Here is a 22851-nt window from a genome sequence, read left to right on the forward strand (position 1 = left end):
AGACACTATATAAATTGCCTCACGAACGTATCCGTTTAAGAGTTTATTATTCTACATGCAAAAATGCCTCATCACAGATAACAATAGAAGTAAACACCTGTTCATACTCTCTTTGAGGTGTGACCTGACTCTTAATGCTTCATATCCATTTTCAAGATTTCCCTTTCAATTAATTGCTTTATATGTAATAGACTATATTTGTCGTTGTCGTGGGCAAATATTGTAACTGATATTTCAACCCTATTGTTTATTTGAATATTGAGATAATATCTCTCTATCATTGAAATGTTGTAGGCATGAGTGGGAATAAATGAAGAAGAAGAATAATAAACACGCGTTATCAAGTGATTGGGTCAAAATTATTTGAAAAGGCTATATAAAGACCAAAAGAGAAGAGAGAGATCATTATCTTCTCCCCCACACAAAATTGTAAATGAGAGCAACACCATTGTTATTCAATAAAGTTCATCTTATTTCATATTCTTCAATAAATTGTTAGATCTTCATCAAAGTCTACTTGATCACCACAATATTCAAACACAAAATCCAAAAGCTGTACATATTATAAATCCAGATCCATTTCCGTCTGAAAACAATTGGAACATATATCGTTTTAATTACAGTTTATAAACACATTGACAAGTGATTATAAATCAATTGAATGCACAACAACAATTCAAACCAGATAAAGTAGCAACTTGCCTTTGTATTGTGATTTGTGAAGCTAAATCAATTGAATGCACATAAACATTTTAGGGAGCATTCTGCAGAAACCCGTGTATTCAAAATTTGATGCAACTTCTGTGTGGTTTTATGAGAGAAAAATAAGTTTAGGGAACACATTCTTAGATTTGGTGGACTCAGACACGCACACAACTTTACTTCCCGGGATCAGGTCCCTATACTTGTCAACACTGGACTTCGCAATTGCACAACTTTCATCTCTTCAATGGCATCCCCATGACTGGGATAACACGCCTTGGCCAATTACCTTTAGGTTAATAAACAAAGCTTGACCCTTTAGTCAACCTTTTATGAACAGACATTCGACAGCACAGACACTTGTCAGCTAAATGCAATAGTTGCAGGTAAGTTTAGCTTCTGCCTGCTTGACCTGATACAGCTGTATGCTCAGTCAGCTTCTTCAAGATGCATGCCATGGCAACCTTGGCGCCGAGGCTGGAGTGTCCACGAGAAAGACAAATGACACCTCCAAGGAGCAGCAGACCATTGGCTACCATTTTCTTTGAGGGCCTTCGCATAAGCGTTTTCCCTCTGACTTCCGTTTCTTGAATGGCAAAGCCACTAGTTGAAGAGCGTTCAGAGGGTTGACAATTCGTTATGGTGGTTGTATCTAATTCTGATGGGACCTAAAAAGACATACATACACATATTAGGCAAGTAAAACTTATATACCATGCAAAGGAATCTTAAGGAATATAGCACATGTGCTACTGCAGAATTGTACCTGATAATCATTTATGCACCATATCTTAATAGCTACAGGGCTACAGGAGTATACAGATGAAAACTAGTAGTCTACGTCAAAATTTAAAACCGTCCACGAAACTGACTTCGACTTCTAACTTCTGGCTTAAACAACTATATGCCCAGGAAAGCATTATAAATTTATAACATAAGAAAGAGAAAATATCTAGATAGATAGGAAAATCGATTTTGTATTAAATATCCTTGATATAGAGCTGATTATCAAATTTTATTTGAAAAATGCCAGCAGTACTGTGTTGGTCGTTATTCAGGAACTTGGAGTGTCAGATCATGCAGCAATCAACTTCGTCAATAAATTTTAGGGAACTTTCTTCCTCACAGTTGATCTAGGAGGTGGCATTCTTTTGAGATGCATTGTAAGAGACAGTGGATTGAGAGTGTATTTGATGGGAGGAGAACATGGGTCTCCTCAACCTTAACAGTTTCATTATAGCACTCGCTGTTAATAAATAATAATCCATAAACTATGTCCCTGAGATGCAATCCAGCAAGAACACAGAAGAACAAGGCAAGCAAGAAAGAAACAATACAAACACAGTTTTACACTGAAACCTTTTAACAGGATGATAACCACCGAGTTGTATGAAATCCTTTTAAGTTTTAACAGGGTGAAACAATTACGGCAAGTAATTTCACCACTTATACAATTGGGCTTTCATGCGAAGTAGAGAAGGTCTGAGGTCTTCAAAAAGTAAAGGGTGAACTAGTGTTACCCCCCTACTAGATGAGCCAATTAGGATTTCCCCCCTACTAGATGGGAAATTAGGGTCTCCCCCCTAAATACACAAAAAAAATTTGGTCAACCCACTTTGACTTTTTTTTTGTGTGTATTTAGGGGGGAGACCCTAATTTCCCATCTAGTGGGGGGGAAATCCTAATTGGCTCATCTAGTGGGGGGGTAATACTAGTTAACCCAAAAGTAAATAACACCCACAATTCTATGCTGTGCCAGGTCCTTGAACTCCCAATTAATATTATAATGCTCCTCCACCCATGGAGGTTTTTCCTTTATTCAAAGCTTAAAAGGAAAAACCATTGAGGAATAGTTTTACAGTAGGATAGTGTAGCACATACGTAGCGACGCTTATTTCTTTTGACCTTTACATGTTTTATCTTCGACAAGAAGTTAATCCCAGTCAGTGACTCTCCCTTGCATATGGTGAGTAGCGATTCTCAACTATGTTTGTCCGAACCTCAGCACTATTTTAGTTCGAGCTGTCTATGATTTCTTACAGATAAATTGATTTTACCAAAAAAAAATTGAAATAAGAACCTAGATAATGAGGTAAAGACAATTCTGTTTCTAGAATATGGATGTGTGCACAGAGAGCCTAAGAGAAGGCTTACCTTTTGCATACAAGTGACAGCAGTGATGATTGAACTTGATTGAGGGTTGCAGACAAGTGTGTACTTGCGAAGTGCAGCATCCATTTTACACACATAACTCCAGATGCCCTTCGAAAAGAGCAGTTTTGCCATCTCCACATTCAATCCTGCGTCCTCTTGGTGAACCATTTTGATCTCACATGCATTTCTGCCAGGCACTGCAACCAAAAAGAAAAGAGAGCATCAATCAACCTTTTACCTCAGAACAGGAGATAATCTTCCCTAACTTATGCATCACATCCATCCAGTGGAATAGAGGTGAAGAATTATTATCTTTTCTCCGGACCTTTTTAAAAAATAGTTAAGATTTTCACATTTTCAAACTTACCAACGCGGCTACGTGTCATCCCTTAGACAAGTTTCAGTGTTTTATTAGTTCATGCGCTCAAGTTTAATGAGTTCTGAGTTATACAACATTGGCTTGAAAAACTAATATCAAGCAAGTCAGTTTCACCACACACCCCAAAAAAACAGAAAAAGAAAAACTTGAGCTAAATTTATACCTTTCCTGATTCGCCAACCAGATCTAAAATATCCAACACGAACATACTTCTTCTGCCTTGGTGCCATACTATGCTCACATTCCTACACATGGTAATCATAGATAAAAATATACAGGAATTAGCGAGGATTGAGGCTTGCGACAGAGGGGAGATTTAAATTTAATCTCAAATCAACAGATATGTTCTTGGATAGCTGTTGAGTGAGAGTGGGGTGGAGTGTGTGTGTGTGTGTGCATGCGTGTGTGTGTGCCCGTTGGTGGTGGGGCATCTCCGTGTCATTTCCCGAAGTGTATATGCTAACACAAACCCATAATTCAGACAATTTCACAGCAACCAATGAATTCTGCTCTACATAACCATGTAGGGACTAGTAGCTTAAAACAAAACTATGACCCTGTTGGGGTACGTATAGTCATGCCTGCAGATATCTACTAAGACAGGACTTTTCGAGAATGCAAACTGAGAAGGTGGAGAGAGCAAGGAAAATTTTCCCAACAAGAAATGATTCAACAGAAACTCCTTTTTTAATAGGTAAAATTCTTTATGCCGATGGAAAATTTTCCCCAACAAAAATGATTCAACAGATATTTTTATATGGTAACATGATGTATCTTGTTGGCAGAAGCTTCAACAATGGATGAACATCAATAATATTTAATAAAACAAACACCTAAATCTAGGGTTCAAACCTTCAAACATGAAGAACAATTCACAAAGAATTAATAATCAATAATAACCAACCCAACAATGAAGGCCTAGATGTCTTCATATAAGAAAACAACTACTAAACCTAATTGGAAACCAAATATAAAACCATCCTAAATCCTTATCCTAATTCAATTAGGAGACCAAGTAAAATAGAAACTACTAATTAATTAACTAATTTAGAAACTTCCATGCTCATGCATCAATCTCCCCCGCTTTAAACAAACTCGTCCTCGAGTTTGTTTTCTTGAAAATCTTCAAACCCGCAAAAGTTCTTCATAATCAAATGCGGCACCCTCCTCGGGTTGCAGAAAATTCGGCCTTGAATTTTGGCTTTGTATTGGCTTTCAAACGGAATCAAGTACCATAATGCTATTATGGTGTAATTCTAGGAATAGTTGGTAGGCTTCCATTCATGATACAAGCACCAAAGGAACTTGTTCGTGAACCAAGAAATATTCTTTTCCTGAACTGACACAAAATGATCCACATACTGGTTGAAAGTAACTTCTGGAATTGGATCAAATAATTGGCGGGCTTGAGGCAAAAGTTCCTTGGTAGTGGACTGGTTCTCCTCATCATCAATAGTAGTTTCTTGTGCTGGAAATTTCACGTAACTGCCATTTTCCGCTTTTTCTATGCACATATATGCACTATAAGGCAGTATGACCCAAGCATCATCGTCAACTCGTCTTTCACTAACAACAATGAGCAAGTTGTTCTGAACCTCACCCAAGTCTTGATGGCCATCGTCAGTTGGTAGGAAAATGGGACCTTTGGAAACATTACTTGGTTTTGCGGGTCTTATAGTTGAAACTAGTTGTGCAAATAGTGGTGGTAGAATACCATGACAAACTTGGTGTAGTGGTGGGACTTTGAGCATGGGGTGATGGGCGGTGATAACTTAGACCATGTTGTAGGCTTGGAGCAACTAGTGGGGTGGGCTTGTCGCATAGGGTTTGAGGAATAGGTTGTGAGCAGGATGATAGGTAGGCGTTTTGAAACAAAAGGTGTTGACGTTGTCATTCACTTTCATAGGATTGAGGTGGAGGAATTTCCCAAGCAAGTTCATCACAATGGCGAGGTTTTCTTACTTTAGATGACTTACTAAGTTGATCAAGAAGAGAAGGTGATGGAGTTCGCTTGACCAACAAAGGTAATTTTTTTTTGTAGTGGTGGTAGTGACAATTTTTAAGAGGGGAAACACCATCCCTCTTTGTGTGGTCAGAATCGAAATCATACATCGATTCGTGGGAGGAAAATTCGCATCCCTTCTCTAACTTGAATTTTCGTCGCAAACTAACAACCGGTGATGGAGGAGGAGAAGGAAGTTCATACCTTCTTGAAGGAGTAAAACTTTCGCGGCGGCTGCAATCCATTTCGTAAGTTCTCCCATAATTGTGATCAGTATGGTACTTCGACCCATGGAAACTTCGATGATCGGGCGGCGGCGTTGACTCTCTTCTACTTCTCATATGATACTCCATGACAATTAACCAAGAAAATTGAAGATTTTTTTTTCCCGCAGTGAACAGCAACCCGCGGTGAATAGTACTTGTGAACAGTGTTTCTTAAAAAAAAAATTTCCAAAAATCGATTGGCTCTTGATACTAAATTTGATGTATCTTGTTGGCGGAAGCTTCAACAATGGATGAACATCAATAAGATTTAATAAAACAAACACCTAAATCTAGGGTTTAAACCTTCAAATATGAAGAACAATTCACAAAGAATTAATAATCAATAATAACTAACCCAACAATGAAAGCCTAGATGCCTTCATATAAGAAAACAACTACTAAACCTAATTGGAAACCAAATATAAAACCATCCTAAATCCTTATCCTAATTCCATTGGGAGACCAAATAAAATAGAAACTACTAATTAATTAACTAATTTAGAAACTTCCATGCTCATGCATCATAACAACTCTCACAAACTAAGCTAGTTGACACTTGCTATGTGCTACTGCTGTTTCCTTGGCCTTCAAAACCCAAAACATGCATCGCTAAGAAAAAAGAAACTGATGCTTACCCTGGTAAAACAGTAATAGGTCTTCTCTTTCCCTTCCCACAATCGCCAAGCCAATACATATTCCCTTGGTGTCAAAAGTGGGAACTTCTTAACTGTACGTCCAATTTCTATTCCATTAGTATCATCAACCTGCAACTGAACATGGTCGACCATGGTCTTGTCCCACTGTACTCTGTACTCATTGTCCATGTAGAAATCTCTTAACCGCTCAACGGAGCAATTCTCAAATATAGTCACACTCATGTATTTCAAAGGACCATCCTACAAGCACAAAATAGATTTCAGAAAAACATGCAACACAAGCTGGCAGTTTCAGAACACAGATGAGCTTAATTTCGTTTTATCAGATTACAAGTGCAACACAAAACATAAAAGCTAAATATAAAAATACAATAAATTGAACTAACAAATAAGCTGATCTAAGCTACAAGAAAAGGGAAAAGGATTCAAGTAGACTAGCTATTAATGTACGTGGTCAATCAAACAATTCCCAATCCTCAGACCATGTAGTTTGTCAACATCTACTCTACTGGGTCCACCTATGTACACTAGTAACTAAAACGACGTTAGTCGTTAGGTCGTGCACCTGCAACAGATTACAGATTGTTAGGTGATGAAGAAGACGCTTGGCTTTTGCAACAGTTGATACCAAGGCGAATAAGTGGATTTCAAAGGCTGGTTTCTCTGTCAGACCAAACGAACAGTCTAAGGAGAAAATCAAAGAGTCTTCTCCCCACACACATATCAGAATAGTACATGGAACAATATGCAGCTATGGTATCTTGCACATGACAAACAATTAGTTTAGTATGGTGATAAGAGGGCTAACCTTGGGCTTGCAACATTTGGCAGTATAAGACAGCATATTATTTTTTCTGTCCACAACATCATCCCACTTCACTTCTTCTTCATATATTCCATCCAAATTATTCACCAAACATCTCAAATCCGAATCAGATACAATATCTGCAATTCTGCAATCACGTCCACCGAATCATTATAATCCTAATTTAACCAAAAAAAAAAAAAAAAATATATAATTTACCTAGTTTCAGTAGTGGGAATAATCTGAGAAGTGGTGGATCCAAGACGTTTAGATGAAAAAGAGTTGGACCTCTTAAGTGTATGCCAAATGAAGAGAAACAAAAGGACAATAACCGTTGCCCATTTCCCATTAACGTTTTCCCGCCATACTACATCTGATCCAACCACTACTAACAAATCATTCCATGTCTTTCCCATTTTCTTTTTTTTTTTCTCAATTACACAAACAAAAACCCTTATGTTAATAATAATAAATCCAAGATTTTATTAGTGGGCTAGATGGGTACATAAAACAAATGTGTTGATTATTTCAACCATATGTTAGCTTTGTGACTCATCGAGATGACGACTTTTTTATTATTATTATTATTATTATTTCAGTGAATTAATAATTGAAATTCATTTCGTGTGGCCGGTCTTGGTGCAACTGTGTAGTTTTGTCCAAATTCATTTTTTTTGTGTAAGATGGGAATGATGGATACTTGGATGTTTGTCCACGTCACTAGATTTCTAAATTATGAGAGGATAAACACAAAAGTGGTAAATATGGAAAAAGGGAAAATGTTACGGATAAAATTGGCAAGTTGGCGACAAAAATAAAGGAATATCTGTCGCAATGTATGATTATATCGTAATATCGTATATATAATATATCTACCTGTCTTATTATTTTTGGCAAGATTAGTAATGATTAATGCGGATATGATTGTTATATCTTTTTGAATTTTTATGCCAGGAGCACAAATCATAGACAGTGTTGGCATTGTTGGATTTGTTGCTGTTGAGTGTTGACATTTCTAAAGAAAAAATTTAATTCCATGTGACAAAACCCTCCCATTTTAAATGGTCTAGTTATTTCTTCCTCAGTCTTGAGCAGTGACCTTTAGTTGCCGTCACCCCAGTTCCTGAAATCTACAAGACCACAAATATTATTGCTTCATAAGTTCATAGTTTCCATAAGGTGAACATAAACCGTAGAACATGGAACTACCAACACCCCGACTGTCTTTTAGACTTTTAGTAAAGCTTGTTTCAGTAATACGGATAACAGATCAGTAACTAACAAAAGAATATGTACTTCTAGTTTTCAAAACTCACCACCAACTTCTACGACTCACTCTCTCAAATGTCCTAGAATGTCATGCACTCTGCCCCTCAAAGCTCTACACAACAAACTCATTAAGGGTTTTAACCTCTGGGTCCCATTTTTCCACTCGTCCATATTACCCTTTACACTTAATTCCTGTAACAGGAACAACTAGTAAAATTTTAACTCAGTAAACGGCAAGAAAATCAATGTATTTCATTTTCATTTCTCTTCGGTGGTTGTGAGTACAACCTGTCAAGTGTCAACCTGCAAGTACAAAGCTGAAACTAACAAGATCGCAAACGAAGCTATGATAGAAGTTGTTAAAGTCAATAAAAAAGTTGGGGGGAAATGTTATAACATCCAACACACACAGAAGAAAGGATTTAAACAAAAAGGTAAAAAGGGAAAGACGAAAACCAGCTACAACAGAGGAGGAAAGCCAAATTGATCCAATAGATACTAACTTTTTTAGCAACTAATATAAAGGCATGTCCATATGTAAGAAAACGGAAGGATCTCTACAGTTACTTCAACAAAGGTTGTCCAGAAAACAGAAAACAGAGACCACTAGATACCAGACGCAGGCTTCTTTCCTATCTGAAGAAAGAAAATATTAATAGATACACAGCCAGAGAAAGTAACCTCTCTCTCCTCCTATCCTCTTTTTTCATTTCCTTTTTCTTCTCTCTTCTTCTCTGCCTCAGTCAATAGTCATTGGATGGGATATGCAACACCTGAAACGGGCCTTCCGAACTGTAGTGACAATCTCAGCTTCTGCATTCTCAAGCATCCGGACAATTTCTGTGAAGGGTGGACGGACCTCAGGGTTAGCATCCCAGCAGCGCGTCATGAGCTCGTTAAGAAGAGGGGGGCAGTCGCTGGGAATAATAGGTCTGACACCCTTGTTCACAACTGCAAATGCTGCCTGCACAGCTGTCATATTCTGAAAGGGAAGCATGCCGGTGATGAGCTCCCACAGCACAATTCCAAAGCTGTAGACATCCACCTTCTGTGTGTAGGGCCTATGCTGGATCATCTCCCTACACAATACAGATGAATTCATTTAAAGGCCCTAGTTCAAAATGAGTAATAAGACATGTAACATAACTAAATAGATACTCCCACTTTCCTATTTGAACAGGTACAGAGTAAGACAACAGAATATGCTTTAATTTATAGATCCCTAGGTCCTAATAAACGAAACTTTCAATGCAGTAACAGCACACCAACAGAGAGCCACAACCTTCAAACATTTTTTTTTTCTTATTCAATACGAATTGACGTGTGAGAACTTAAAAAAGAGCAGAGCTCATTGTTGTTCCTATACTGATGGTTGACGGGTTTCTATCAGGAAAGAGAAGTATGATTAGTCTCCATTACTTTCAATTGACCTCTTTATAAGCAAGCATAACATTTACTATCACAAGGTATCGTATTATAGTCGTCAACAAAAAGGTTTGAAGATTTTGCAAACACTTCACCAACATAGAAGTTGCGAAGACCTGTACACAAAGATTTGACTGACAATGAACAAACAGCAAAAAGTGAAACTGACGAATCCCAGAGACAACCAACAATTAACATAAGATCTTCAAGAAAGCATATAAAACACACTCATGAGTTCTTCCATGGATGATGCCTTATCATCAAAATGCCTCATGTTCCTTTCCAGCCAGATGCTCCACATAATTACAAAAGAAATTATGTTCCACAGCCTCCAAGGCTCCAACCCTCAAAGGAATGGACTCTCAAACCCAGGAAGCCGGTAGCTCCTTCAACGCTCAGGGAACTACATAAACCAACCTTGAATGACACACAAAAATAGCTTGACACCTCCCAAGAAATTGACAATGGATGAGAATATGATCAAACGACTCTGCAGTAGACATGCTACAGAACTTTATGATAGTTTTTCCTCCGCCAATAACCGTACAGAAGAATATAGGAAACTTTGACAAGGATAGTTAGTACGAGGAATACGAGTAACTCGAAGTGAGACCAGCCGACCAGGAGATGGGAACAAAGAGCACAAAGTAGCAGGATCGCTGTGTGACGAGTACTTTTTGTTAATAAAAATAGACATATTAATATACCAAACAAAAAAAGCAGTTTATGAGAACCTTCACTCCTACAGTACAAACTTGAAAGAAAAAGATCAACCCTAGAAAAGCCCTACGAGAGCAACCAAACCCCAAAACCTCATTAAATATAATATACAGACCAAACATTATGCTGTAATGGCGTAATGCTGTATGTTGACTCATAATCTATGTGCGAGGGTAGAGTTGTTTTGTTCCTGTGGTCACAATATAGAGTGCGCATTTTGCAAGTGCAAACGAGTTGAGAGAGCCAGAGTGGATTAGGGGAACACAAATACTCCACAAACAACACAATTAAATGAATGGCACAAAAAACAGACAATCATAATGACCACTTATTCTCATCAATCGACTTGGTTGATTACCAACAAGGAGCGGAATTTTCAACTATTAAGACAATGAGCTGGAATAGCACCACCTCTTCCCCCACACAGCGCGCGCGGGGGAATCCATTTTAGTTACAAAACACAACAGTATCACTAAGGATTGAAGAAGAATATTAAATGTAGCAAACAAATGGGATATTTTAGTAAAGTGCATTCGGATATCCAAGATATGAAGTTATAAACAGCAACAATAAGCAAGAACTGGTAACTTTCTATAAATATCAAATTCATTATAATTCAAATTATAATCGTATATCTTCCAAAATGAAATATCGACAAGCTGTTTATATCAATATAATAGCGGACATTGAAAGATTTTCAATCGACTAGAATCGGTTTTGGAATGAAACAAAATACAAGACCGAATAACAAGGTAACAAAGAGTTGTGACTATATCAATTCAAACATTTTCAAACTTAGGTGGGCAAGGACTGTATTTAATCTTAGCCTTGCATCCTATTTAGGTGTTACCTTACTACTTTGCATTTTTTTATTTATCATTTGTCCAAAATGATAATGCTTTTGTGTGTGATGGGATGGGATCAATGAACCCACAGTTGTATCCATTACTAGGGCGGTCAATGGATTCGGGATAACCCAATAACCGACCCGAACCAAAACGATAAAAAGCGGTTTCGGTTTCAGTTCAGTTATGGGTTCAATTTTGAGTTCCAATAAGATATTAGTTTGGATTCGGATTTGCCATCCACCAAACTGATATGAACCCAAACCGATAGGATGACATTTTAGTCATATTTATGGTTAAATTTTGTATATGTTTTATAAATTGTGTGGCTGAAATTAGTTGATCTAATTTAGGATGACTGATTTCATAGTTTCAGTTTGGTTTCGGTTGGCAATGTGTCTTGTCGGTTCGGGTCGGGCAGTTTCAGATACCCTATTATCTTATCGGTTCGGCAATGGATTTTCCAAAATCCGACTCAAACCGATCCATTGACAGCACTATCCGTTACACTCTACACGATGTATTAAGAGATGATTTTTGTGGATATGTTTTTCCCACAATCCATGTTATTCATGCTCAAGAAATGTATTCAGCCCATCCCGACAGCGTTTGACAAAGTTCACACAAGTTGAGCTTTTCAGTAGGATGGTCTCCACGGTGTGGACATCATCTTGACGAAAGATAAGCTCCTAACTCACTGTGTAAGTTCACCGTCGAGACATGGCTAAAAAACATGTCTAATGAGACATGTGTGTCCTGTGTGTGAGAAAGTGTGTGTTTCGAGAGGAGGAAAGAGAGTAGAGTACAACATCGTTGTTCTAGGTAAATACCAATAAATACTCGAAAACAGACGGGATTAAACGAATAAGGTAAGAACATCAGAAATCATAACTAATACTTATTACGCTCATCAATCATATCAGTTGAATAATTGAATATCATTAACGATGTAATAATTAATTATTAACACAATGGGATAGAATAGGCAAGTAAAAGATAACTTTATCTTTTTTGTTGAAATATTTTGTATAGTCCCACATGGGATGCTTACAGCCTTGCAATTTAGTATAAAAGTTCTTGGGCCTCTCCACTCATCACCACTTGGTTTTGAGTTGGATGCCCAATGATTAAAATGGTACCATAGCAGGCTATTGTGCCTGGCCCAAAGGGCCCGTTTACTCCATGTCACCCTGTGTCCACGTGTAAGGATCAAGTAATGCCACACGTGAGGGGGCATGGTGAGATATTAGTATGTCCCACATGGGATGTTTACAGCGTTGCAATATAGTATAAAAGTTTCTGGGTCCCCCTACTCATCATGGTTTTAAGTTGAATGCCCCAGTGTTCAAGACTTTTCTTTTTCTTTCCTACGCTATTAAGGTGTCCAGTGTTCTACTGGTTAAGACTTGGGAGTTTGGGACTGAGGTCTTAGGTTGGATTCCCACCTTCACCAGCAGAGGACGGGTTTAAGGCCCACAACAGGTAATACAAAAAATTATTACTAATAAAGATCGTAATAAAGCATAGTATGCCACAACAAAAAATACGAACTTCCTAAGTAATAGGAAAGTATATAATGGTTGACAACATAAAACAGGAATAAATAAGTAGTAAGTGAAAAAACTCTATAACTCAGACTAGAAATGTAGCTGATTACCGAGCAAAAAAAAAAAATGTAGCTGATCATATTACTTCCAAATAATAAATTACCATTATGTGTATATACTGTTATAATACGGTACATCAGTATTAGAATCAATAAACTACGATCAAGATGAATAACTACTCAAAGAGAAATAGAATGTCTGTGATTGTACCAACAAAAAATGGTTGAGAAAGTGCAGCTGTGGGCAATGGCAGAATGGCTTACATGTAAACAACACGTATGAGGGGTAACAATAATGTGAGTGAAAAGGAAGTGTTTAATGTACAATGTATCATACGGAAAGTTTAGCAAGAGATTTTCCTAGGAGCATAGCAAAATGTGTCAAATGAGAAAAGATTTCTTAGAAGCCAACAAGTGTTTGAAGTCATAACTGAATTAGTCTAAAGCATATTTGGCTTAAGGTGTGTTGCATGGCATGTTGTAGGCACAGGATTTATTGCAGAGATGAACATGCGCCATAGGCACAACCACCGCTGTCAAAATGTGTATGCATGTGCTAAACAGAATAGCTGTAAGCACTATGGAGAGTGTTAGTTTTCTCTAGAGGTGTGCCAATAGATACTTGCATTTCTAGTTTTCTGCTTAACAATATGATACAGAGATTCTACGACATCTCATGTTCCTACAACATAAATGCAAGTGTCAATAAGAGTGGCTTTTGGTTGCTACCAACTTTATTGCTAGTTGATTTGTAAAATAAAAAGCAAAAAATGTTTCCATTTATTTCCATTTCCAAAATAAATGGTAAACTTTTAAATAGGGCAGATGCAGTACTAGATACTACTATCCATCGGTAAGTATGTTAGAGAGATGTAAATGTGGAGACCTTCTGCTGGACTCTTCATGACAATCAAATTGTCAAAGACGGCCTTAGAAAAAAGCAAACAATTGCTTTGAAAACACAAGGACTTTCCTTTTGTATGAAATGCAAATTTAGGAATATGAGTCATATAAACCCATCACAACTACAACTTTGTTATGTACACTATACACGACAAAATTGACCAAAAAAAGTAGCTAAGGAATAAAAATAGCGACTAAAAAGAACTATGTTTGAGATGCAAAAGGAAAGATGAGAGCCTCATATGTAAACAACCTCTCAAGTACTTCAACATTAACTCGTAATCTTAAGTGCTACACTGTTCTAATTATGATTTAAGACATAGTTTCGAGTAATTATTAATCGTCCTAGCCTATGTTACATGGACACAACATATTCCAGAAATAATCTGTGTCGGATACGTATCCATGTGTCCGTGTCCGTGTCCGTGTCGGATACGTATCCATGTGTCCGCATCGGACACACACAGACACATATAGTATGTGATATACCCCTTATACTTGATATTTCGCCGTGTCAGATATGGACACACGTATCTGTGTCAATGTAACTTACGTCCTGGCCAAACATTATCGAATACATATGTTTCACAAAGAATGAGTTGAGGAGAGAAAGTTTAGGCTAACTTTTCAAGTAGCAAGTCCCGGAAAATCTTGATAAAACATTGTCAAATAAATTGGAGAAAGTGTGAAAAGATAGACCCTTCGCTACTGAAAGCTCCAGGTAAACGAATTTGTAGGTTTTTTTCCTTTCTTCTCAAAGGGATCTTCCTCACCGGAAGGTTCCACTATTGATCGTGCACAGTGTGACACGTAGACATCCCCATTCCTCACCCTGAGTCAGTTTAAGCTCCATCTAAGAACTTTGTCATTCTAAGCCTAGTTTCCAAACCATCAAGGATCTTCTTCCTTCAAGTTCATAACGTTCCAAAGGATTTTATTTAGTGTACAAAATTCCATCCAAGCTCAGTGCTAATGTCACTTGCACCTTGACTGATAAAATCTTTAAGGAGACACGACTTATTCCTATTCCTATTCCTAATCCTAATCCTAATCGTTATTCCTTGTGCCTCTATAGGAAAAAGAAATTGTACTCGATACATTCCAATTCTCATATAAATGTTCTCTGCCTCATAAATGAGGCTACAGACTACATCCAGGAGGGGCAATCCTCTGCCTCATAAATGTCCTTCAACATGCTCTATGTTGTGGCGAAGTGTCAAGCCCAAGAGAGCTTGCTGACCCTATAATCTTTTATTACTGAAGCAAGCTCATGAACAATGACATGATTCTCAACTATATGGGCAGACAAACACGACATTAATGGGGATGAGGGATTTTAAGGATGACATTATTGATAGGAGGTCCTTAATAACACCCATAGATATGAAAGATGAGGAAGGAATTTAATGAGTTCTTGAAATGAGACGGGTGCAGACTATATACATTAGTCTTGGCGGCTATAAATTCCTTTACTGGAGAGCTTATATGATCATTTTTCATAACACTATTTATAAATTGAACTTCCATACTTCCACTCATAAAGAACTCGTGTAGCCTTCAACTGCCATTTCTATTGTGTCTAAACCATAGCCTGGACCCTAACTTATCAAAACCATCCTTCCCAAATAAGTGGCTTCTGAGTAGACCCTATGCTACCAAAAGATCTATATTTTTCCAAAACCATGTTCCTTACTAAGTATGAATCAACAGCATTTTTGTTAGTTTTTTTTTGACACAATCACAAGATAGCTCTTTTGCTGCCGAATACTACCAAAAGACTATCATAACATGTCTTATATACTCAAAAGCTGCTACAAGAGAAACAATCATATGTTCCATTGTGCCGAAATGATGACTAATTATTTTATCTTGAAAGTTGAAAGTAATTAAAGGGAAACTTATCGCAACTTCAGCGAATTCCAAACAAATCATATATTAGATCTTCTGGAATTTTTTAATCTTCTGGGACCATCAGATAGCCAGCGGAGAGGCTTAATAAATAAACTTACGCATTGCTTACAACTACAAGTTTCTATACTTTGTATTTTGTGGAATCCCCTTAGAACTGTTGTTTATGGAGGCTAAATGTGTAGTACAGAATGTATTTCCTTCCCTTAAACATCATTTCAGCAATTCAGCATATAACCTCTATAGCACTGGCATCCTTGACTAAAATGAAATGTTAGATTTAAAGGACGCAAAACTTCCCTTACATAACTTTTAGTTCACAACTTCACACTAATACTAATTAAAGCTGTTCCATACACATATGGCAAATACTCCTTGTATCCATGAGTGGGATATACACTGAGCAAAAAGATATAAACATATCAGATGATCAGACATTAATCTGGTAGTAAGGTTCTTAACAAGTTAACATCTAATATCGATTTTGCTTGGAGTAGACCTGCAATACTACCTTGGACTACTTCAAATAGTACTACTCGACAGAGTTAGGTACCCAAGTCGACTTGAGGCAGACTATCTGAATCAATAAAGAAGGAAGCAATAACTGGATCAGTTTGAACAGGTGGCATATTGATGGCATAATACTGCACATGACTTATCCATAAGCAGAGGGAAAGGTAAGACGTTGGAGGTACACCCAAGAAACAACATACTGTACATCCACAGAATGCTCACATATCTGTGTAGAAACCACTGATTGGCCCCACACAAAACATACACTGTTAGACAGTATAGATGTTTTGATAAGAAAGTAAATGTATTTAAGTATTTCCCAGTCAAATTAGACATTGAGCTCCATGGTATTAACAATCTTGTAATGACTTTTCACTAAAAACAATTGGCAGAAACTTTGATGTGAAGGGGAGAGAAGATCTCCATTCTGGGGTTCTAAATATTAACAAATTCCCTAATCCAATTTCTCTGAATTTGAGGCTTGGTTGGAAGCATTATATCTTTATGATGGAAGAATTTATTATTTAAGGTAGGATAACTGTTTATTCAATGAAACGTGGGCTCAATTTAGGCAAGTTTATGCACATTATACAAACAACAACTTCTCAAACACTTAATGAACCTGCCAATAATTTTCAGCACAACAACTTCTTTTGGGAACACCTCAAAGAGTTCTACCTATTTCCTTCTAATAATGACACTTATTCGCTTGTTTGACACATTACTATTATGGAGATAGTGCACTGTGCTAGAATATTTTGCAATTCTGGTTAACAATCCAACAATAAGACCTTACAAGCAAGAAAACAAAGTGCCAACAAAGGCAACAAGAAACATGGATATTTGTTATATAATGCTTTTGTTAGTATTAAATAGTGTACTAGCACAATTTCTCTAGTAATTAATTACATGGCATAACAACTAGAAAAAAACGAGTTGTATTTTGACTAGCAGAGTTCAATCATTAATCATGTTGTAGCAGCTATTGGGAGAGGAAGTTGGTCAGGCCACATGGTAAAGACATACTCTAAAGCAGGACCCTCAAATTAACAGATTAATACAACTAACCAACTTCCAAATACAACTATTGAGCTCAAAATATCTAACAAATACAACTAAGGGGCAAGAAAGGAAGATTACACAGCATGTAAAGATTACATAGCATGTAAAGATTACACGACAGAATTTAATGATAAAAACTAAATGCATGTCACTCTACATAAGGATTTGCACAACATAAATAAGTACCAAATAAATTCTGCAGAAAAAACATGCAAAGCCACTAGTATACATCAAAATATGAGCTGCATGGGAGCTAAACAGAGACAACAAGCAAAGGAAGACAGATGCTAAATATCCAATATTAAAGTAAAATAACAATAATAATCTTACGGGGCCATCCAGCGATATGTTCCGGTCTCTGGTGTCATCCCCTCAGTCTGAACCTCAATCCGTGCTACCCCAAAATCTGCAATCTTAATTGACTTGTCTGCGAAGATCAACAGATTATCAGACTTCAGATCCCTGTGAATGAATCCAAGTCCATGCACATACGCCATTCCCCTAGCAACATCCAAGGCCTGCTTGACTGCTATTTTCAATGGAATTGATCGATTCTGCCTCCTCATCAAGAATTGGCGAACTGATCCACCCTTTGCATACTCTGTCACAATACACCAAACTAATGGTTTACGGCAACCCCCAACGAAACGAACTATGTTTGGGTGCTTCAGAGTAGCAAGCATCATAACTTCCTGTTGGAACTGCTGTTCCATGAGCTGTGCCTTTTCAGGGCTGTTTTCCGGCCTTTCTAGTATCTTTATTGCAACATCTTCTCCATTATATGTTCCCTTGTAAAGTTTCCCAAAAGCTCCTTGTGCAAAAGCCATCCCCATATTGAGCTTCCTCAAATCAATAGTCCAATCATCATAATCCTCCAGTCCTTCAGTAGGGAATCTGTTATCCATTAAAGCTTGAGCCAGGGCGTCATCACTTAACGCATGAGACACCCTCCCAGGACGAACACTGTGACCGATAGAGTTATTATTATTAACTGGGCGCAGTCCAGGATGATTTAGAATATGGGTATGAGAGTCGTTCGATCCAACACTGCTGTTGTCTACAGACATTGAGATAGACCCCCCACCATTACTTGTCTGCATGCTCCCCATACTATCAATTGACATATTAGAACCCTCACCGAGTTTTTGATAAAACCCTTGAGTAAAATCATAAAAGTTGTTCCCATTGTTCGCGTTGCCTATAATTCCTGGAAACTTTGGTCCCTCCACCATCATTTAAACCTAAACAAACAACAGTATTTCCTCAGCTCAAAAGCTTTCAAAGTCAAAACTAACATGCAAGCAATTATAGGTATGAAATTCAACTTACCAATTAATTCCTTAGTATAAACCAACAATCACTCCTTCCTCAAAACCTCTACAAATCATTCAATTCAAAAACAAACCAAACAATCAAACTTCAATAACAAACTTCATTTCAATCAAAAAATTTAGTCTTTATATCATAACAAGAATCGAAAAACATACCTTTACCAAACTCAGTGTCCTAATATAAACTAGAACACCAAATCAAATCCATCTCCACCTGAAAAAACCATCCCCAATTCAACATCAACAATTTATCCATCAAATTAGTTCTAAATCAACAAAATATTTAACAAAAACTAAAATTTAACAAGTATTCAATTGATCTACAGCTAGAATTAACAGAACAAGTCAATAATCACCTTGATTGAAAGTAATACTCCGATGATCTAACAAGAATCAAAGTAATAATATTCAGATTACACAACAACGATCAAATTCAAGAACACTTTTATTTTATTTTCTGCTCAAGAGAGAAAAAAAAGAGGAGACGACTAGTACTAGTAGAAGAAGAAAAGAGTAATTCCAAGTCCTCGTTTATTCATTTTCTTTCTTTAATTAAATGGAATCTCCATTTTGCCCTCTTACTTCTCTCCACGTCAGCTGCTTGTTTGTGTTTTGAGCCGTTGATTTTGTCAGTTGGGAAACTCGAGGTGAGATTAGTGGTTTTGGTTTGATGGGGATAACGTTATTAATTGGTCCAAAAGGGAAGTCTGTTTGTCGTTATGTGAGTAAATGTTTTTTATTTTGTTAAAAAAGGAAAAAGTGGAGTTAAAAGTTTTTAGTATACTGACACGCGACCGAATATATCTCGGCATTTGAGATAAATTTTGACACTTGTTTGGAAAACTAAAAAAGTTTCCGCAGTTAGTAAGTAAAATATTCGGCATGCAAGCAAACAAGCTGAAGTTTGGTGCTGATTGATTTTGGAATCTCAGGACACGGAGAAAATGTGCTGGGTGTTAAGTGTGTCAGGGGAGATGAAATCTTACCAAAATATTGTTTTTGAGGATTCCATGATCTTGTTTTAAAGGGATTCGCATGCATTTGAAATAAGTCAGCCTTTGAAAATCTCGTTTTGAAAACATTATAGTGTATATTTTTTTCTTACTCCCCCCTATACTTTTTAATTTAGGCAATGGTGTTGTCTTTAACGTTTGAGTTGAGATTCTTGTTAATTGTTATTATTTAATTTTCACCTAAGATTTGTGATATATATATATATACGGTTTGTCTAGAGTGCCACTCTTATAGTGACACTCTTATCTCACTCTTCATTTGAGCCGTCGGATCTCGCCCTCAAGATCTGAAGATCTCAATGAGGGTAAAAACGTATTTTCCTCATCATCTTCTCAAAAAAAAAAAAAAAAAAAACCGATCTAACAAAAAAAAAAAAGGGATCGACTTTATCAGAACCCAATTCCATCGCCATTAACAACCACCTAAAAAAACAGATCTAGCAAAAAAAAAAGAGGGATCGACTATAGTAATTACATATTTCCATCGCCATTAACGACCACCTGAGCTCTCTAAACTTCACTCTCTCTCGAGTTCCAATTAAGGTATGCTTCCATTAACACATTTTATTCTCTACTTTGGCCTGAAATCGTATTTGTATAAATTGGTTAGTTACTTGATGTACATTGTATCAATTGGTTCGAAAAAAGTCGCGTTGTATCTTGTAGTATTTTAGTCCTTGTAAACTTGTAAGTACGACTCGGACTTGTGTGCTTTTGAGGAGCTGGAGTAACCATTTTTTTTTCCCCGTTGAGTATACTAAGCGGATAGATGATTTTGACGAGTATTTGTCCATCAAACCGCAATAGTGAAAATCCGTAGTAGTAAGTAATAACTAAGATTTTGAGGAACATTAGCAGCCGATGAGGAAAAGAAACTGCAGCCAATCTACCTATATGCTTATATGGTAGCAAATGTGGCACATTTGATTGGTGCCTAAGCAAGAAGCATACAACATGGTAGAGGTACCCTTGGAGTTGATTCCTCTTCTAGCGGTTTCCTCGTATGCAAAACCGGGTTCTAAAGAAGTAGAACCATATATACAATTCAGAGTCGGAGTGTCGGACCATTGGATCCACTATGTTCAAGAGAGACATACGCTTGCTTTGGGCAACCACCAAAGTTAATAAAACGACAACCAACATAAGCATGATAACTTTCGTTCATCATATATCTATGCTGGGAAAACCTTTTATGCTATGCAATCAAAATCCTAAATTGCCGAAAAAAATATTCTTCATGCCGTATTCTGTCAGAGTTTTGAACTCGAGTTCGAAGTTCGATGAAGTAGCATATTCGTGAAAGTTTTGAACTCTGTCGAGTTTTTGAACTCTATCGAGTTTTGAACTCGTCGAGTTCGTGAACTAGCATATTCGGGTGAACTCGAGTTTTGAATTCTATCGAGTTTTGAACCCCTCGCCGAGTTCGGTGAACTCTATCGAGTTTTGAACTCGCCGAAGTTCGGGTGACGAGTTCGTGAACTAACATATTCGTGAACTGGCCGAAGTTTTGAATTCTATCGAGTTTTGAACTCGTCGAGTTCGTGAACTCTATCGAGTTTTGAATTCTTTTCAGAAGTTTTTGAACTCGGCCGAGTTCGTGAAGTAGCATATTCGGTGAACTCGCCGAGTTTTGATGTTTAAGTTATTTACATCGTTTATGTACATTGGGATTTTTACCGTTTAAGTTATTTATATTTTTAATTTTTTTGATTTATAGAAATGGAGACGAGACATCAATGTTATGTTTATCCAAGTTCAAAATAAATAAATCATTAAATCAAACAATGAAGTTATGAACTTATTGTCTCTCATGTTGATATCACTAGATTTTTATTTGAGGCCATATCGACCGAGTAATCGCTTTGCTTGATTCAAAATAAATATATATAGCCTGTTTTCAAGTAACCTGTTCTATCTTTCTATCTTTTTTTATATATATATAATGTTATGTTTGATTCAATTCTTTTGAATTCTAGACACCCATTTTGTACTTTCCCCGTTGATATCACCCATTCGTTGATATCACCCATTCTTAAAATGAAGTTAAGAATGCATGAAAACCAAAATAAAGTTTGAACCTAGCTAGTGGTCATCCATCTAACACAAGTTTCACAAGATTTCGAGTATAACAAAATTTATATTTTCGCAAGTATAGCGGATATATATAGATATGTTCCATAAGATCCACATCCATCCCCATAATCCCTTTACTGGGTGCTCATAGTCTCCATTAAGTTATAGGGCTTTCATGTTGCACTTTCCCCGGGAACTTTGTTAGTAGTGTTCCGGTCACACTTCACAAGAAAGGATGTAATGTGGACGGAGGCGGTTTGTCACAACCCAAGTAACATCTAATTTCTGATTATTAAGAAAAATATAATAAACAATGATATGGAGCTTCAATTGACTCTTACTTTTGCTCTCACTTATCCAAGTTCAACTAGTTATGTTGGTGGTTGAACTCTATGAAAGTCGTTAATGATTGGAATATGGAAGATGCCAAGATGGTATCTTTTATTATAGAATCCATGTCATCCAATCTGTTCTTTTATTACAAGAAAAATATATAATATAAGTACAAATAATTCTTATAGAATTCATGTTAATAGTACTGACACCTTTCAGGTCAAAACAAGGTAAGTAATAAGTTTTTGCTACGACGATCTCCACGAGACCACGATGTGTAGATCATCCTCGCCAAAAGTCATGAGTAACTCTATGCTGTTGAGCTTCATATAAGTGTTCCTTTGATTTATTAGCTTACACATCCTTTGGAACAACATCAATAGCAAAACAGTACATACTCATGTATACTGAATTACTGATAAAATTTACCCAAAAATAATAAAAATAAAAATAATGTATACTGATAAATCAATTTAGTTTTTGAGTTAGAGACTTAAGATCGAGTATTGACAGTTGTTCCCCTTTGATTAGGGGTGGTCATCGAGTCGAGCGAGCCGAGTATTGGCATGCTCAGATTCGGCTCGTGAGTTTTCGAGTCGAGATCAAACTCAATGTCAAGCTCCACTTTGTGCTCAAACTCGACTCGATTTGAATTATAATTAGCTCGAGCTCGACTCGACTCGACTCGTTTTACAAAACGAGCTCGAGACTCGTAGGTCATGAGCTTGCATCTGGAAACAGTGGCATATATACTCAAAATTGTTGAATAAACCCCATTTTTGTATGATTTATGTACAAAAATTCCAAAAAACGTAACCAAGGTCTAATTTTAAGTCACAGTTAGAACTGGTGCTTACACCGAAGCAGTTTGTCGTTGCCTTTAAAG

The 22851-nt window shown here is 36.9% G+C and overlaps 2 protein-coding genes across 2 annotated transcripts; both read right to left on the reverse strand.

The window, feature by feature from the left end:
• Window positions 1-542: 542 nt before the first annotated feature.
• Window positions 543-7657, reverse strand: LOC147509465 (uncharacterized). Its single transcript, XM_086601749.1, has 6 exons — window positions 7184-7657; window positions 6968-7112; window positions 6139-6399; window positions 3399-3480; window positions 2857-3053; window positions 543-1370 (listed from the first exon to the last, which is right to left on the reverse strand). The coding sequence occupies exons 1-6, from the start codon at window positions 7378-7380 to the stop codon at window positions 1095-1097; spliced, it is 1158 nt and encodes a 385-aa protein (XP_086457875.1). The 5' UTR covers window positions 7381-7657; the 3' UTR covers window positions 543-1094.
• Window positions 7658-8706: 1049 nt separating this feature from the next.
• LOC147509466 (serine/threonine-protein kinase STY13-like) lies at window positions 8707-19073 on the reverse strand. The gene is made up of 5 exons (XM_086601748.1): window positions 18903-19073; window positions 18703-18760; window positions 18545-18592; window positions 17546-18456; window positions 8707-9312 (listed from the first exon to the last, which is right to left on the reverse strand). Exons 4-5 carry the CDS (start codon window positions 18448-18450, stop codon window positions 8973-8975), a joined length of 1245 nt encoding a protein of 414 aa, XP_086457874.1. The 5' UTR covers window positions 18451-18456; window positions 18545-18592; window positions 18703-18760; window positions 18903-19073; the 3' UTR covers window positions 8707-8972.
• Window positions 19074-22851: the final 3778 nt, after the last annotated feature.

The sequence above is a fragment of the Coptis chinensis genome, chromosome 3 (assembly GCF_015680905.1).
Source record: "Coptis chinensis isolate HL-2020 chromosome 3, ASM1568090v1, whole genome shotgun sequence".
Classification (NCBI taxonomy): Eukaryota; Viridiplantae; Streptophyta; class Magnoliopsida; order Ranunculales; family Ranunculaceae; genus Coptis; species Coptis chinensis.

Excerpts from the sequence above, each read along its gene's own strand:
- LOC147509465 (XM_086601749.1), bottom strand. The coding sequence starts at position 7,380 with ATGGGAAAGACATGGAATGATTTGTTAGTAGTGGTTGGATCAGATGTA. Across the intron at positions 6,400-6,967 it reads CCAAATGTTGCAAGCCCAAG|GATGGTCCTTTGAAATACAT; the intron begins GTTAGCCCTCTT and ends TTGTGCTTGTAG. Across the intron at positions 3,054-3,398 it reads TGGTTGGCGAATCAGGAAAG|TGCCTGGCAGAAATGCATGT; the intron begins GTATAAATTTAG and ends TTTTGGTTGCAG.
- LOC147509466 (XM_086601748.1), bottom strand. The coding sequence starts at position 18,450 with ATGATGGTGGAGGGACCAAAGTTTCCAGGAATTATAGGCAACGCGAAC. Across the intron at positions 9,313-17,545 it reads ACATATCGCTGGATGGCCCC|GGAGATGATCCAGCATAGGC; the intron begins GTAAGATTATTA and ends TGTATTGTGTAG.